General features: G+C 42.5%; 1 protein-coding gene and 1 long non-coding RNA gene across 5 annotated transcripts in view; one reads left to right on the top strand and one right to left on the bottom strand.

The window, feature by feature from the left end:
* sytl5 (synaptotagmin-like 5) overlaps positions 1–14,507 on the top strand; it is a 43,653-nt gene that overhangs the window by 19,481 nt on the left and 9,665 nt on the right. For 2 of the 4 annotated variants that reach the window (XM_053439526.1, XM_053439527.1), the window contains exons 2-10: positions 881–1,250; positions 1,335–1,550; positions 2,654–2,766; positions 3,751–3,868; positions 8,438–8,575; positions 9,567–9,675; positions 9,776–9,905; positions 11,833–11,945; positions 12,618–12,713. In XM_053439526.1, coding sequence (XP_053295501.1) covers positions 1,132–1,250; positions 1,335–1,550; positions 2,654–2,766; positions 3,751–3,868; positions 8,438–8,575; positions 9,567–9,675; positions 9,776–9,905; positions 11,833–11,945; positions 12,618–12,713 — 1,152 coding nt within the window. In that variant the 5' untranslated portion in view covers positions 881–1,131. The remainder of the gene's footprint in view (positions 1–880; positions 1,251–1,334; positions 1,551–2,653; positions 2,767–3,750; positions 3,869–8,437; positions 8,576–9,566; positions 9,676–9,775; positions 9,906–11,832; positions 11,946–12,617; positions 12,714–14,507) is intronic. The other 2 variants (XM_053439529.1, XM_053439530.1) reach the window with 2 other exon arrangements.
* On the bottom strand, positions 8,772–12,792 carry LOC128455726 (uncharacterized). The gene is made up of 2 exons (XR_008341758.1): positions 12,511–12,792; positions 8,772–9,686 (listed from the first exon to the last, which is right to left on the bottom strand). It is a non-coding gene; the product is annotated as an uncharacterized LOC128455726 (long non-coding RNA).

Below are 14,507 nucleotides of genomic sequence, written 5' to 3'. Positions count from 1 at the left end.
ATTTGATATCTGATTGTGACACAGAGACGTCAGTCCCTTTGCTCTAATAGTGACGCCTGAAGCATGTGGGACGCTTGAGGAGATCAGTAGACAAGCAGACAGACCACGTGACTTGGTTCAGTTTCTTAGTCGACCTGCTTCTCTGGGGTTGTGAAGGGAATTTTCAGCCATAATTCCATTTTACTCCAATCACAGTGATCCAGACAGAAGGGAAACAACAGGGAGGTGAGGGGAAACAGAGGGAGCTGCCAGGCTTAAACAACCACTTCATCCCCTGCTGATTATCGTGACTGGTCCACTTAGTGAATGTAAACAAATCATGGTTCGTTCATTATGACGGTTCTGTTTGTCCAATGTTCTCCAGACATTGTGGGGTTTTTGATGCACTCCTACACTGTATTTAAATTAGATGGATGATGTCTCATTTCCTGAAAGCTGAACTATCCTGAATACCAACAGTGCCATCTTGCCCAGTCCTCCCATTGTTCAAAAATGAAGCCAAAATATCCAGGATACAGATGCTTGTGCTTTTGATGAAATCAGGATGTTGATCAGTGTGTGGATACGAGTTATGGAGGTCCCATCGATACATCCACTTAAAAGACTCAGTCATGACATGAAATAAAATCTTCTGCAGCCAGCAACCCGGGGGCGATAGAGACGCTTTAGCTTCACTTTTGTGGAGCGGTAATGTCGTCCATCTTTATTAACGGTCTGTGTTTTGACGCTGTAACTAACCTGCTGAAACACCCTCGCTGTGTTCTGGGAACTCTTAATTTACAACTTATTAACTGCTTCTGATCCATTTACAGTTTCTACTAAATTATTAACCTCAGATGTGTTTCACTGGCCTCTCCTTGTGTTTTTGTGTCTCCTCTAGGCTTCCTGTAAGTGGTCGTCTCTCGTCAGATTTCTCTAGGAATCAGAAGATTGGAAGACGAGGAAACACTAGTTTCCTTCCCCAGTAGCTGGGGAAGTTCAGGCTATGCCGGCACTCAAAGAACAAGAAACACCCGACCGTTAGCAGAACAGAACGCGGAGCACTTTGTATCAGGATGTAGTTCTTTCTGACTCCCTTCATGTAACATCGCTGCTGGCTGTTGTGACTGCCTGCGTCTAACTGAGGGATCAATGGAGCAGGCTGATAAGGATCTGAACCTCTCCTTTCTGCTGGAACATGAAAGAGACATGATCCTGAAGGTGCTGCAGAAAGACGAGAAACTGAGGAAACGAGAGGAGAAGAGGATACGGTGAGGACTCCAGTTCCACAGGTTTTCCCCTCACTCTGACTTTTCTTAACATCACTCCTGACGTCCTCCTCTTTCCTTTTCCAGGAAGCTGAAGAATGAGCTGCTGGAGATCAGACGGAAGGGAACCCGTCGGCCCCAGGATCTGGGGGAGCGACAGTGCGCTCGCTGCCTGAAGACGCTGGGCCTGATTTTCGACCGCGGGGAGCTCTGCGAGGAGTGTCAGCTGCGGGTCTGCAACAACTGTCGGGTTACGATCCACCAGGAACGCCAGTGGAGGTGCAACGTGTGTGCCAAGATCACGTAAGTGCGATGCCTGCAGGGACCAAATCGATGTCTAGTGTTTGGAAGACGAATGGAGACCAGATGGTTTGGATTAGATGGTAAATGACACAACATCTGGCTCTGCTTGTCACTGGCAGCCTCAGGTGTCTCGCTGCTGGGAGCTTCTCCAAGGCTTAAAGTAAAAATCCACCTAAAGACACTTGAGAGCTATTTATCATTTATTTATACCAGTGGTTCACTGCTGCATTTTATAGGGATTTTATTTATGCGATCCACACATGAGTGTCATTAGTTATACTTCCCAAATTTTGTTATTTTCTTAGTTTTAAAAGATCTAATAAGACTCACAAATGACATCATGCATCACATCTTCTTCAGCTGAAGTATTTGCTATTTGTTGTTTTGTGTTGACTTTGTTAACTTCTCTGACAGTTATTTCTGCTAATGAGGCATTCAAGTGTTGAACGGCTACTCTGCTGTTTCACTCAAAGTTTGACTCTTCCGCCCTCTGAGCTCCGTTTACAGGCGTGTTCTGTTACTATGGCAACTACCACCACTCTTACAGTATCATTAAAACAGTGTTTAATTCTGCGATTTAGAGATTCTTCCATTGTAAAAACATAATGTGAAATGCTGGTGGGTGAAAATGTCAACCTCATTTTTGTGGGATGAAAGATTATTTAAGGAGTTAATAAGTCTTGCAGCACCCAGCCTGTCATCAACGCGTCCAATTTGACAATTATTCGGTAGAACAACCAATGCAACATCTAATGTCTGATATAATGGTTTTGCAGATAATCCATACCACTTTGCCAAAAAAGACTTCATCACAAGCTTTCATAATGATTTTAAAGTTTAATCATCATCCCTCCAAAAATGTTTTCGATAAAAATTCAAGATTACAAACATCATGATGGAAAAATGTATGGCAGGACTTCTGACTGTGAAACATTTCCAGCTCTGCTACAGTGGGAATTATTCAGCACCACCTAAAATATTACTGGTTGTCTGTTCTCAGTGGGTTTTGTCTGATTACACCAATAAATAAATGATGATAACATCTAACAGTGTGACCTGGTGTTTTGAGGAGTTGAATTCTCAGTCAGTCTGTGTGTTTGCAGGGAGCTGAAGGTGGTGACAGGCGAGTGGTTCCTGGAGGAACGGTCCAAGCGCTTTGAGCAGGTAGCGCCGGGCACCGACGTGATCAAACAGACGATCCTGAGCAGCCCCATCAGTGAGTCCGACCACTCACATACACAGATCTAGAAAACTGTCAATGATCAATAATGAGCACTTTATTAGGAACACCGAGTGTCTCTAACGGCTTCAAAAAACAGCCTTGATTCTGCATTTCCTTAAGATTCTGCTCCATGTCGACAGGATTGCATCATAAAATCTCTGCAGATCTGTCGACTCTGGCATTCAGACAAAGATTGATTGGTATTAACGGGCCCCAGATCTGTCAAGAAAACATTACTCACACCATTACACCACCAGCAGTATCCTGGTCTGTTGACAAGGCAGGTTTGGTCAATGGATTCCTGCTGTTGTCGTCAAATTCCAACCCTGTCATTTGCAGTCTCATTAGAAATCAGACCAGGCTGTGGTTAATGGTAAAATGTAAATGTGCTGTACTTTTACAGTTATATTAACCACTCAAGGCGCTTCACTGTACAAGTCTCATTCGCCCAAGGAGACTCCAGAAAGCAGTTTGGAGGGATTGTCAAAGATCCCTCTCTTCCTGCTGAGCCTCAGCCGCCCCCATTTTTCCATTCTTTTTCTGTCCAGCGCTGGTGAATGTGTGTCCACTACTACCTCATGTGGGTTTCTGCTGCTGTAGTCAATCTGCCTCAAGGCTTCACGAGTTGTACTTTCTTAAAAAAACTTTTTTGCTCATCACAGTTGTAAAGACTTGTTATCGGAAAAACTGTAACCCAGTTATTTCACCTCCAATCTGCATCTCCTCTTGCTTCCATCCATTTTTCTGTTGTTCACAACATTGTAGGCAAACTGTGTCTGAAAAAGGATCAACAATTTAAAACTAAGATGTCATGTAACAATAGCTAAAGCTCCTGGCCGGTACCTGCATGATTGGACAATAATTATGAGTATGCAAATGTGCAGGCGTTCCTGATAAAGTGCTCGGTGAGTGCAGTAGGTGAAGTTGTCGGATATGTGTCGATTGTATTAATGCTTTATTGCTGGTTCTGATCCCAAGTTAAAGATGAAAAGCCTCCAGAGAACATACCGGCCCCTTCGGAGTCCGAGCGATCCACCACGCCAAGATCCAAGAGGAGTGCGATACGCAGCGCTATGGACGGTGTCAGGAGAAAAGAGTAAGATGTGAACAAAGACTGACAGCTGAGTTTATAGTCATACAAATTTGAATTTAATAGGGTTTACTCAGTGACTTATTCCATAGCATGAAAACACAAAAGAAGCGTGACAGAAGACAGGGCACCAGATCAGATCTGAAGAAGTCTGCAGGGTGTTGAAGGCTCACTTCAGCACGAATGCCTTAGATAAGATCAAATGGATGCTCCAGTGATTTCTGAGGCTCTGAAAGCAGTTCAAAACACATTTAGAAAAGCAACACGACAATAATTGGATTGTGCAGGCTAACATCACCACATCTTGTTGGCACTCTAATGGTTCCTGAAGGCATCGCAGGGCCTCAGTCAAAGACGCTGCACAGACAAAAAGCAGAAAAGATCTGATTAACAATACATGTTAGAGCCATTCTGTCAAAAAGAAATGAACTCAATTTGCTGCTTTGACTTCAAAATCTCAAGGAACGGTAACTATTTCATCAGAGCGGTGCCAGCAGAGTTCTCTCTAATACATCAAATAATCCATTGATTAAAAAGTAATAATTCCAAAAATTTACTTCATAACAAATAATAAATACTACAGCAATATTAATAGTTTGATCAAATATACATTTTACTTGCTTTGAATTTGGAAATTGTGGCAGCAAAGACAATTTGCATATCAGTATAAATATTCATATGCAGAATTTAATATATATATATGTTGTGCAATAGTGCTTAAAAAGTGTTACCATAGAATGGTGTGCCTTTATGCACTCAATAAATTTGTTTATCAAAATAAAATGTAAAACATTAATATTTAAAATATTAATATTAAATCATAACTTTAATTGGTTAAAGTTCTCGCGGGGCACCACCCTTCATAGAAGGGAAAAGATAGCCAATTTATTGATTAAGATCAGTCTCATTTAGATCTAGTTCAATTAGAAATCTCAATATTTTACCATTAAAGATTATATAATGGACAATGAAGGTTTATGGAGTTCTTAACAGTGTAACAGTTGGCAAGATTCACTTATGCAATATTAATGACAGAACATTTGTGAAAGAAGAACATTTATTATGAACATAATAAAGTATAAAAACACAAATTACTAAACAATCAAACTAACTAACAAGGAGGTGTGTGTGTGTGTGAATGTAAATTAGCATGCTTTAAAAATGGTCCCTAAGATAAGAGCCCCCCCTCCCCTTCTTCTGAGGTTGCTTTATGGCCGTTGCTTTACGGCTGAGGGGGAAGGTTTAACTTGGTGAGATGTTATGCGTGTCTGTGTGTATGTTAATCAGATAATGATAGTCAGGGACAAAGCCTGTGGCGAGCCTAACTGCCATTAACCTTCATTTAACTCATACCTACAACATCACAGCATATATCAAACTTATAAACACACACCGATCAAATAAACAGTCTTGCTTAGCGTAGTATAATTATTAGGGCTGTGAAATGATTAAAATTTTTAATCAAATTAATCACAGGTTTCTATGGATTAATCATGATTAATCACATTACCGATTTTCTCCGAATATTTTTGTGAAAACAAGATTTATGACATTTAACTTTTCTTTTGTGCTGCAACTCAGCAGTTCTTCAGCAGTTATCATTGCTTTTCCATATGGAACATTAATATAATCTAAATCCTAAACAATATTCGGGCTCCTTAGCCATTGTGTGGTTGAATAAAACTTTTTTTTTTAAATTAAACAGAATTTATTCGAGCTGCTTAGCCATAGGATGGTTGACATTTTTTATATTTTTTGTCACACAACCATTAACCACACCATGATACAATCTAATGCCTCTAAAGGCCCTCTTAGCTACTCGGTCTTTAGCCAGTTGGTGAGGCAAACTAACTTGTTCAAATTCTCTGACAGTAAAGCTGACCGCTTCTTTTGCACAATGTGTCCGGCGAGTGAGTCTGGTTTGGCGCATTCCACTTGAACGCCCCTCGCCGACCAACACATGCTTCGCGTTGCGAACACGATCTTCCCGTCCAGAAGGTCCTCAGGTTCATCAGAATTATCCATGTTGTTTGTTTGTTTGAATGGCAGCTGCCGTCTGACTGCATTAGAGCGGCGACTTACGCCGGGTTCACACCGGACGCGGAAGCGACGCCGAAGCGTGGCGTAAACGCTAATCCCCGGCGCGCCGGCGCTTGGCTGGTCACACCGGACGCGGTAGCGACGCATTACTAATAATATCACATACTTCTGCTGTTATCAGCCTGCAGTAAAATCGGCATTTAATCATTTTTTTCAAGCATATACTTACTTGTTGCTCCAACATTAACTGCAACAGCGTCCCAACATGTGTCTTTTTTGGTGTTGTCTTTATACAACATATGCTGAGAATCAACAACTCAAGTTACTTCTCCACTTCAATGATTAATTTAATGTCATCCATGTTGAAGAACTTCTCCGCTGTTAGCTCCGGTAAATGTCGGGTGTCGAGGGTAAATTACGTATTCTCCACTCAAGCCTATGTGGAGAATACGTAGCCCCCCCCCCCCCCCCCCCCTCTCTTTTTTATCTTTATGACTGCTTGTGTGGCTGTAGTGGATGGGCAGAGGGGGACATTAAATAATGTGGTTGGTAAAAGTGGTAAAATTTAAACTCCAAGACAACAGAACGTGAATACAAAGTATGGGATGCATATTTGATCATTTATATCATATAAAATATGTCATCTATATCGTTTAAAATCATTTTTCAGTGTGTTTCCTGTCGCGATACGCTCGCGTCAAGCGGAAAAAATAGACTCGACGCCGAAACGATCGCTTCACGGCGCTGGGCAGCCGCGGCACAACGCTACGCTTCAGCCTCCGGTGTGTTCAGCGCTGCGGTTTAACATGGGAGTGGATGGGAGCCAGAGGATTGGCGCTGCGCTTACGCCTCGCTTCGGCGTCGCTTCCGCGTCCGGTGTGAACCCGGCGTAATGCAGAGGCGGCGGAATTGGAAGGTCCTTCTGCGCATGCGTTAAATGCGTTAAAAAAAAAATTATTAAGCCCAGATTATGTTACCAGTCCGAGGGAAAGGGGAAAAGAAGTTGCAGTCCAGTTGCAGTTCTGTGACGTCTCCTGGGTTGGTGGTCGTAGAGTTCTGCATTCGCGATTCTGTCGAGCCGTGTGCTCAGATGCTGGTTGAAGTTTTCCTGCAGGACATCGCGTCGCTACGAGGAGTTTTGTAGAGCTTGAAGGGCGAGGAGATTTCCTTGAGAGGGGTGAGCTGGGAGCTGCACCTCTGACCTCCGGTTGTGGGTTGGATAGAGAAGGAAGCTGGATCAGCCAGGCCCTCGAAGGATTGGAGAAAGAGAGCAGCCTTCCGCCCTCGGCGGGATGGAAGAAGAGAGAGATTTTAGGCAGACCTCTCCTTATATTGGCCCTGGTGACCTCACAGGTCTTGGACCAGAGTGACCAATAGGAGTGACCCCCCAGGTTCTTGACACCTTTGTGTGATATTGCCCAGATCCCAGGAAATGCAGCATCCTGTTACATCCTCTGGGAGACTGAGTTCCTTGACTGTCTTAAGACAAAGGGAACATGTGGCACTCTGGGAGACTGAGTTCACTCCAGAACATGCGGCTCCCTTGTTTCAAGTTTGACTGAAGGGAGGCCTGTGGTTTGCACAAAAACCATGTCCCAACATATATATATATATATATATATATATATGTGTGTTTCAACCTGAGAAACAGTAGAGATAGACAATCAGGGGGTCCATAGGTTGTTCAGGTAGTGAAAGAAGAACAGACAGAAAAGTTTTTTGTTTCAGTTTTTCTTTACCTGCACAAATCATACTTTTTCAAATATTCACAGATTCAATGCAACACGTAATACATGTAAATGATATAAAAATCCACACTTTGGCTTCACTTTTGGGGAGCTGCCATGACAACATGTAGGGTTGAAACATTTCATTAAGAAACGAACATAGTCCACACTAATGCAAATGTATTATTTGGGAGCATCCCCTTCCAATCTGTGCGAGCAAGAAGGCAAATCAAAATGTTTCCTTCCTGTGGGGAAGCAACTCACAGCAGGGCTTTGGGTGGAGTTCAACTTTGGTGACCTTTGACTGACCCCTAATGGAGATGCTAGAGGAAAAGTCAATGGATCACTGAAATATGACATATGATCATTCTCTGGGGCGCATGAGCATCTGTACACAATCTTTTGGCAATCTATCCAATAACAGATGGGATTTTTCAGTGTGGACCCAAGTGGTGGATCAACCAACAGATCATCACCGTCATGTAAACAGCCATTCAGCTAACGTGGGTAAAAATTCTAAATCTGGATCATCGCAGATCACATAATCAGCAGACTTCAGGACGGGACAGAAAATAACCTATTTAGTGGAAATAATTGAATAACATATTTATGTACCAGGGCTGTACGTCTCTGCGGGATGCAAACTGTAGAGTTAAGTGACCAAGATGATCCTGATAAAGCAGAGAGAACCGACAGACACAGTGTAATGAATCTGAAGTAATGGACATGACCTTGTATCTCTAATATACAGTAGATAACTGGCTCTTTGTATGTATGTATGTGTGTGTGTTTGTTTGTGTGCTTGCAGAAGGATGAATAAAAAAGGCAACCGACTCACCTTGAAGCCACACAACGGAGTTGACAGTGCCAGCGTCAGATCTGGTTCGGACGGAGACGTTCAGAGTGAGCGAAGTGCTCGTTCTGCTCCGAGTCCACGTTCAAACAGGTAATAATATACTTAGAACAATCCATTGTATTTATCATCTTTCATACATAAAATGCACCTGGAAGTGCTTTACAATAAAATCAAAGACATGAAATAAGATTGATCAATAGGAAAGTGTTAGCAAGCAAACAAAGACTTAGGATAAAAACATAAAACTAGCAAAAGGTATTAAGGATGTTAAAAAATAACAATGGTGTTAAAAGAAATAATTTATTAAAAGCAAGGTGTCAATCAATATGTTTATTTATAAACACTTATAAAAGTGTTGACCATTTTAAAATGTCATTTCATATTCACAACACAGTGACACCGTGATTTAATACGAAATAAAATTGATATAATGATGTATACGAAAGCAATACAAAGTGTCTTCTCGTGTGGACACATATTATAGCACATTAGAAGATTAACACAGATTTGGAAACAGTCGATGAAGATCCCTGTTTAGCGGAGACAACAGCAGATGTTCTCAGAGCTCATCCTGCCGGCGTTGGTGCAGCCTCAGTCTCTTCAGTATAAAAACGACAGTGTAAAACCTCATGTGAATGGAGCAGATGTTTTCGATGGCTGAAAAAGTTAAATGCATTCAAGTAAATGGTTTTGAAAGTTCCGTCACATTGAAACATCTGCTAAAGTGATATTTAAATAAATCCAACTACCGCAGCCAAACAACCTCAGACAGGTTGTTTCAAGTGTTAGACGACTGTTCAAATCTTAAAATGTTGTCACTGGTACTGATACGTGCCAGTTGTGAACCTGCCTGTTTGACCTGGGCTGTTGGTTTGGCCTGTGGTGATGCTGGTGTGCAGTTTACTTTCTGAATCTGCTAAAGTGACCTGCAGTTATCGAGCCTGCTGGACTCTGAAGCTGCACCACCACTGGTTCACGAAGAGCTGTTCTTATTATTTCAGACCGATTTCATGCAAAATGCTCTTTGACAAGTGCTCGATACTTGTTGATGTCGTTGAACTCCGATCTTTCTGGTTTTCAGGGGCGGGGTTGTTGCCGTGGAGTCCTCAGGGATGCCCACAGTCCTTAACAACATGCGATCCCAAACTCCGGACACCTTGTCCACTGCCAGCGACAACCGGAGGGTCAGGGTCAGCAAATCCTACACACACATAGAAACACACACATTCTAGATTAAAATGCTCTTTTGACAGTTTTGGTGTTGACGTGTGTGTTTGTGTTTGCAAACAGCCTGACGGAGCGGAGAGCGTTGCCAGTTTACAGTCCAGCGACAGTGCGCCCGAGAAGAGAGGTGTCGGCCATCACAGGACAAACTCTGGCACCCCGACTATTTCTGTGTCCAAGGCCTCAGTCTCCTCAGGTACCTCCGTCAGATCCCACTCCTCCTGTTTCTTCTTCTTCTGTTTTTTCCTCCACATTAACTCAACTTGCCTCCTGCTGTTGTCTCACAGCTTCACAGCTCACACACAAACATTTCCCCATCAGAGTCACAGTTTGAAAATGTGTCAGAGGAAGCAGTATCACATCAGAAGGGATGTTAGACAGGCTAATCACGGCTGCGGCACAGACTGCTAAGTATCTTTTATAGGTTGAGATTATTCCCTACTCCAGATGGTACGTTTGCAGAAATGACACTATTGACTTTCGCTCCCCGTCACTCGCTGCTGCTCTTCTTTATGTGTGGAGCTCTCTCCTTTTAAAGTATAATCATCTTCACTTTCTGTCTGTGTCAGAGTCTTTATCTCTGCGAGTAACAGCTGTGTGTGAAGAGTTTAAAGTGGCTCCGCTTAGTATCTCCACTTTCACCCACAGATGTGTGACACCGTATCTTCAACAGTATATAAAAAACCTAGTACTTTTTTAAATATATATATATATATATAATTTTATCATACATTTCATTTTTGTGTCCAGAATTCTACTTTTAGGCATGTCCCTTACTTTATGGATACTTTCTTTAATGTCATTTTGAAACTGGAATAGCACTCATGAGAGCACATACCTCTGCAAAGGCCTAACAGTCCCCTTCAATTCAATTAAGCTGCAGCAAAATTCACACGCGCATTCAGATCCATAAATGATTCCCTAGGAAATCATTGATAACATCAACAAAATGTTATATCTCACAATGTTAGAGAAAGTGAATAGTTCCTGGATCCGACCCCTGATCCAGATCCGCACATGCTTCGACCCATAACACATCCTTCCACCAAGTCTCATTAAAATCCGTTTAGCGGTTTTTGGGTACTGATGCTTACAATCAAACAAACCGACCAACTCAGCATGCATTCTGCAGCTAACTACAAGTCCATGAAAATAGCATGAATTACTCAATTGTTGCATCAGTCCCTGCAGGCCCGAGCTCAGCAGGGACCCCAAACAACGGCTGATTACGTTAGTCCACAGGAACTTTTTGATAACCCCATTAAAGTCTATGATTTGCTATGATCAGGAGACTGTAATGAAAAGATCAGCACAACTATTGTTCTACCTAACAAGGTTAAATAGTGGGGCCCACAGGTTCCCTTTTGCCCGGGGCTCCCAAAGTCCTTTGAAACACTCCTGCCTGCAGGTTTTGGGTTTTCTTGTCACGCATCTTCAAGGTTCCTGACTCTAACTGTGTTGACTGGAGTTTTTTCAACACACACACACACACACACACACAAATACACAAATATATATTGTGGCTTAAAGTCTCGTCAACTCTCCCTCTTCATCGGCCTCCTCCTCTCTCCCCACATTAAAAAGAAATGACTGAGCGCATGAAGAAGAAAGAGTGCGACTGTCAACCACAATGGCTAATGCAGTACTCGCACCAGAAAAGCCTAATGATGGTGATGCACTTACACGAACGCGGCCACATTAAATTTTTACTCGCACACGTTCAAAAAATGGCTGCATATGAAAACAGGATGGGAAACGACTGATTTTAAAACAAGCCTGGTTCAGATGTTGGTTCTGATGTCACTGAGGAAATGGGATTTGTTAAGTCCAAATCAAACAAGTTGAGCTTTATTTCTTGTACATGAAGTGCACTATAATTTAAGTTCATTGCGATTTATTTTTGCAAGAATTGTATTCACAGGCGTGATCTTTATCCAAGCAGAACCACGGTCATGCTCATTAGTTTCCTCCCTCTTAAACTGTCTGCTTCTGTTTCTCAGTGTTTTGCCTCCCAGTCCCGCATTCCCTTCAAACGCCGTCTTTGAAACCACTTTGTCTCTCCTTCATTCCTCCTCCTCTGCACCCCCCCCCCCCCCCCCCCTTTTCCCTCTCCTCTCTCCCAGATCACAGTCGCTCAGAGATGGACCTATCAGTTCCCGGTTCTGAACCCACCAGTGACGAGGCCCTCAGCCTCAGAAGCCGCTCGGTCCCCGGCCTCAACGAAAAAGTAAACAGCGTCAGTATATGTCCTCTTCCTGTGTTCCCACTGTGTCCCCACACGCTGATCCCATATTCCTGCAGCGGTGTCGCCGCAGATTCTCGTCACAGCCGGAGCTTTCGAGTGTGAAATTTACAGAGACACTTAGAGAATTCAGTCCGTGCCCCTTTTTAAAAAAATCCATAAATACTGGTTGTCCATATCCAGCTCAGGATCTGTGGCTGAACGTGATGCGTCAGAGACGCGGGGCTGAATGTTAATTTCACTTCAGAGCTCCCTTCAAAGAGCATGAGGAGCATCTAAACGGCTGTAGGCTGAAAACAGGTGGAGGATGAGGCGGCCTGTTGTGGCGGCTCGGTCTTTGTGTTTATTGCATTCAAAGCTCTTCATGGATATACAAACACAGGGTCATACTCTCCTCCCCCCCCCCCCCCCCCCCCACACACACACACACACAAACACACACGCCATTTGGTCATAAAAGTACTCCTTCCTTCAAGCCAACACATTTACTGTACACCCAGTGACATTTTGATTTTGCTGGCGGAAAACAATTGTCCTCGACTTGTCTGATCGAATTTACCGGGAACTGGCTGCATCCACCCACACAGAGCAAATCATAAAGACGCACTGGCCAGCTTTCCAGACGTTGCCTCCCTTTTGATTACAACTGAGCGCTGTCATCTGCAGGAGTTTTCTGATGAGGATGCGGAGGAAGACATCGATGTCCTGATGTCGGCCCACAGCCAGACGGCCCGGCGACGCCTCAGCAACGCAGTGTCAACGGTAAAGCCCGTGTTCAAGCCACTGCAAACACAAAAATATGAAGAACATATTCTGTAAAGAGTCTTTATATGCACTCTCTGTTTACACATTGCCTCAGTGTCACCTGAGGAGTGAGTCAGGACTGTACGCTCCGGTGTTGACTGTGTAAACATCATGTGAGCTGTGGGGCCAATTTGCAGCACAAATATAACAGCCTGGGGAAACCTGCTGCATTTATAAAACTTGACTCGTAGTATGTTAATGTGAAACATTACTGCTTCGTAAAGGAGAGTAATGTGTATGTAGAAGTGTCTCTTTAGGTTAATACAGTAACTCAATGGTTTATATTTTAAACATTATACTCAAATGACTTACAGACATTTCTAGAAGAACCCTTGTGGCTGTAGGTATGCAGTTTTTTTAGTATTTTTTGCAAAATGGTTGTCTTTAAAACCTATTTCTATAACCTAAAACAATGACCCTTAGCATCAAGACCCTATTTTCGGAGAAATCAATGAAAATGTTACAGAAAGGTCAGGTTTAATACCTTTTTATTTGATTTCTGATCCAAATCAGCACCATCTTTACCTTTCACCAAATTTCAAGGAAATCTATAGTTTTTGCTATTCCTGCCAACTAACTAACTAACTCACAAACGCAGATGAAAACATAATCTCCTTTTACCATCCTTAAGCTAAGTGTTTTTTGTTATGTTTTTCTGGCTCATAACTTTATGCTTTTCTTTACTCTTAATATCATCGTTTTGATTTAAGAAATAGTTGTGATCGCTCTCAGCTCTCAGAACCAAGGAGCAGGCACACGCAGCTAGAAACTGGCTGGAGAACAGAGTGCAGTGCATGCACAGGAGACGGTGGATGAAAAATCAACATGGGTTAATGAATATCAAGCTTGGGTGTGTAAATTGGGTACAAACAGTCACAGCTCCAACTCCAGAGTTAGCGGCACTGACTCAGGAGTTGGAGCTTAGAACTGATATTGAATTGAAGTGTGTTGTGCTGACAGAGATGATGGATGGATTTCCAAGCATCAGCACATTAACCCAAAGCTCTCTTCATGGTTAAATGTGATATTAAATACCATGGACCCTTTGACTTTTCCCATGTTTACTCATTGGCTCCCGTGATCAGCTATAACTTATCCTGGCAGAAAATCCAGTTTTTCAAATGACCAACATAATTGGCTTTTGTCATGACGCATGGTACCGTCTATGTGTTTGTGTGAGTGTGTAATTTGAGAAGTAAGCAGCCAAGACAGATGTGCTTCCTGTCTCATTTATTATGTCGTATAATAGCGGCCGTCGCCAACCTGCTGTTGGTAGAGTGAATGGAATTGGAAGGAGGTGATGAGGGACATTATGCAGATAGATGAGTCCCTCGTTGATTCAATCTGTGATATACTCTGCCCACTAACACACTGTTGTGTCATAGAGGGCTCTGGGTGGATAATGAAAGCACAACTGTTGTGCTGTTTAGTGCCATTGATTATACTGTAGTGCAATTTACTGTGTGTTATAGTGTTTTTCAAGCTTTAGAGAAATTATTATTTCTATTCTATTAATCAAGTTTTGCTGTTGCATCAAATAAGCAATAAATATATATATATATATTTGAATGATTTCAGAAAGGTTGAGGTAAAATAAGAGTGTACAGCCTCAGAGCTCTGTAAGGTTACATGTGTCTGAACATCACTCTCTGTTAACCATTGTGAGCTAGTACTACATTTACTCTCCAGCATTTTATTTCCATTGTGTCAGATTTTCTTAAAGTGCCCTTAATACACTGCAAAGGATTGATA

This window comes from Pleuronectes platessa, chromosome 14, assembly GCF_947347685.1.
Source record: "Pleuronectes platessa chromosome 14, fPlePla1.1, whole genome shotgun sequence".
In the NCBI taxonomy this organism is placed as follows: Eukaryota; Metazoa; Chordata; class Actinopteri; order Pleuronectiformes; family Pleuronectidae; genus Pleuronectes; species Pleuronectes platessa.
This window is presented reverse-complemented; position numbering and strand designations above follow the sequence as displayed.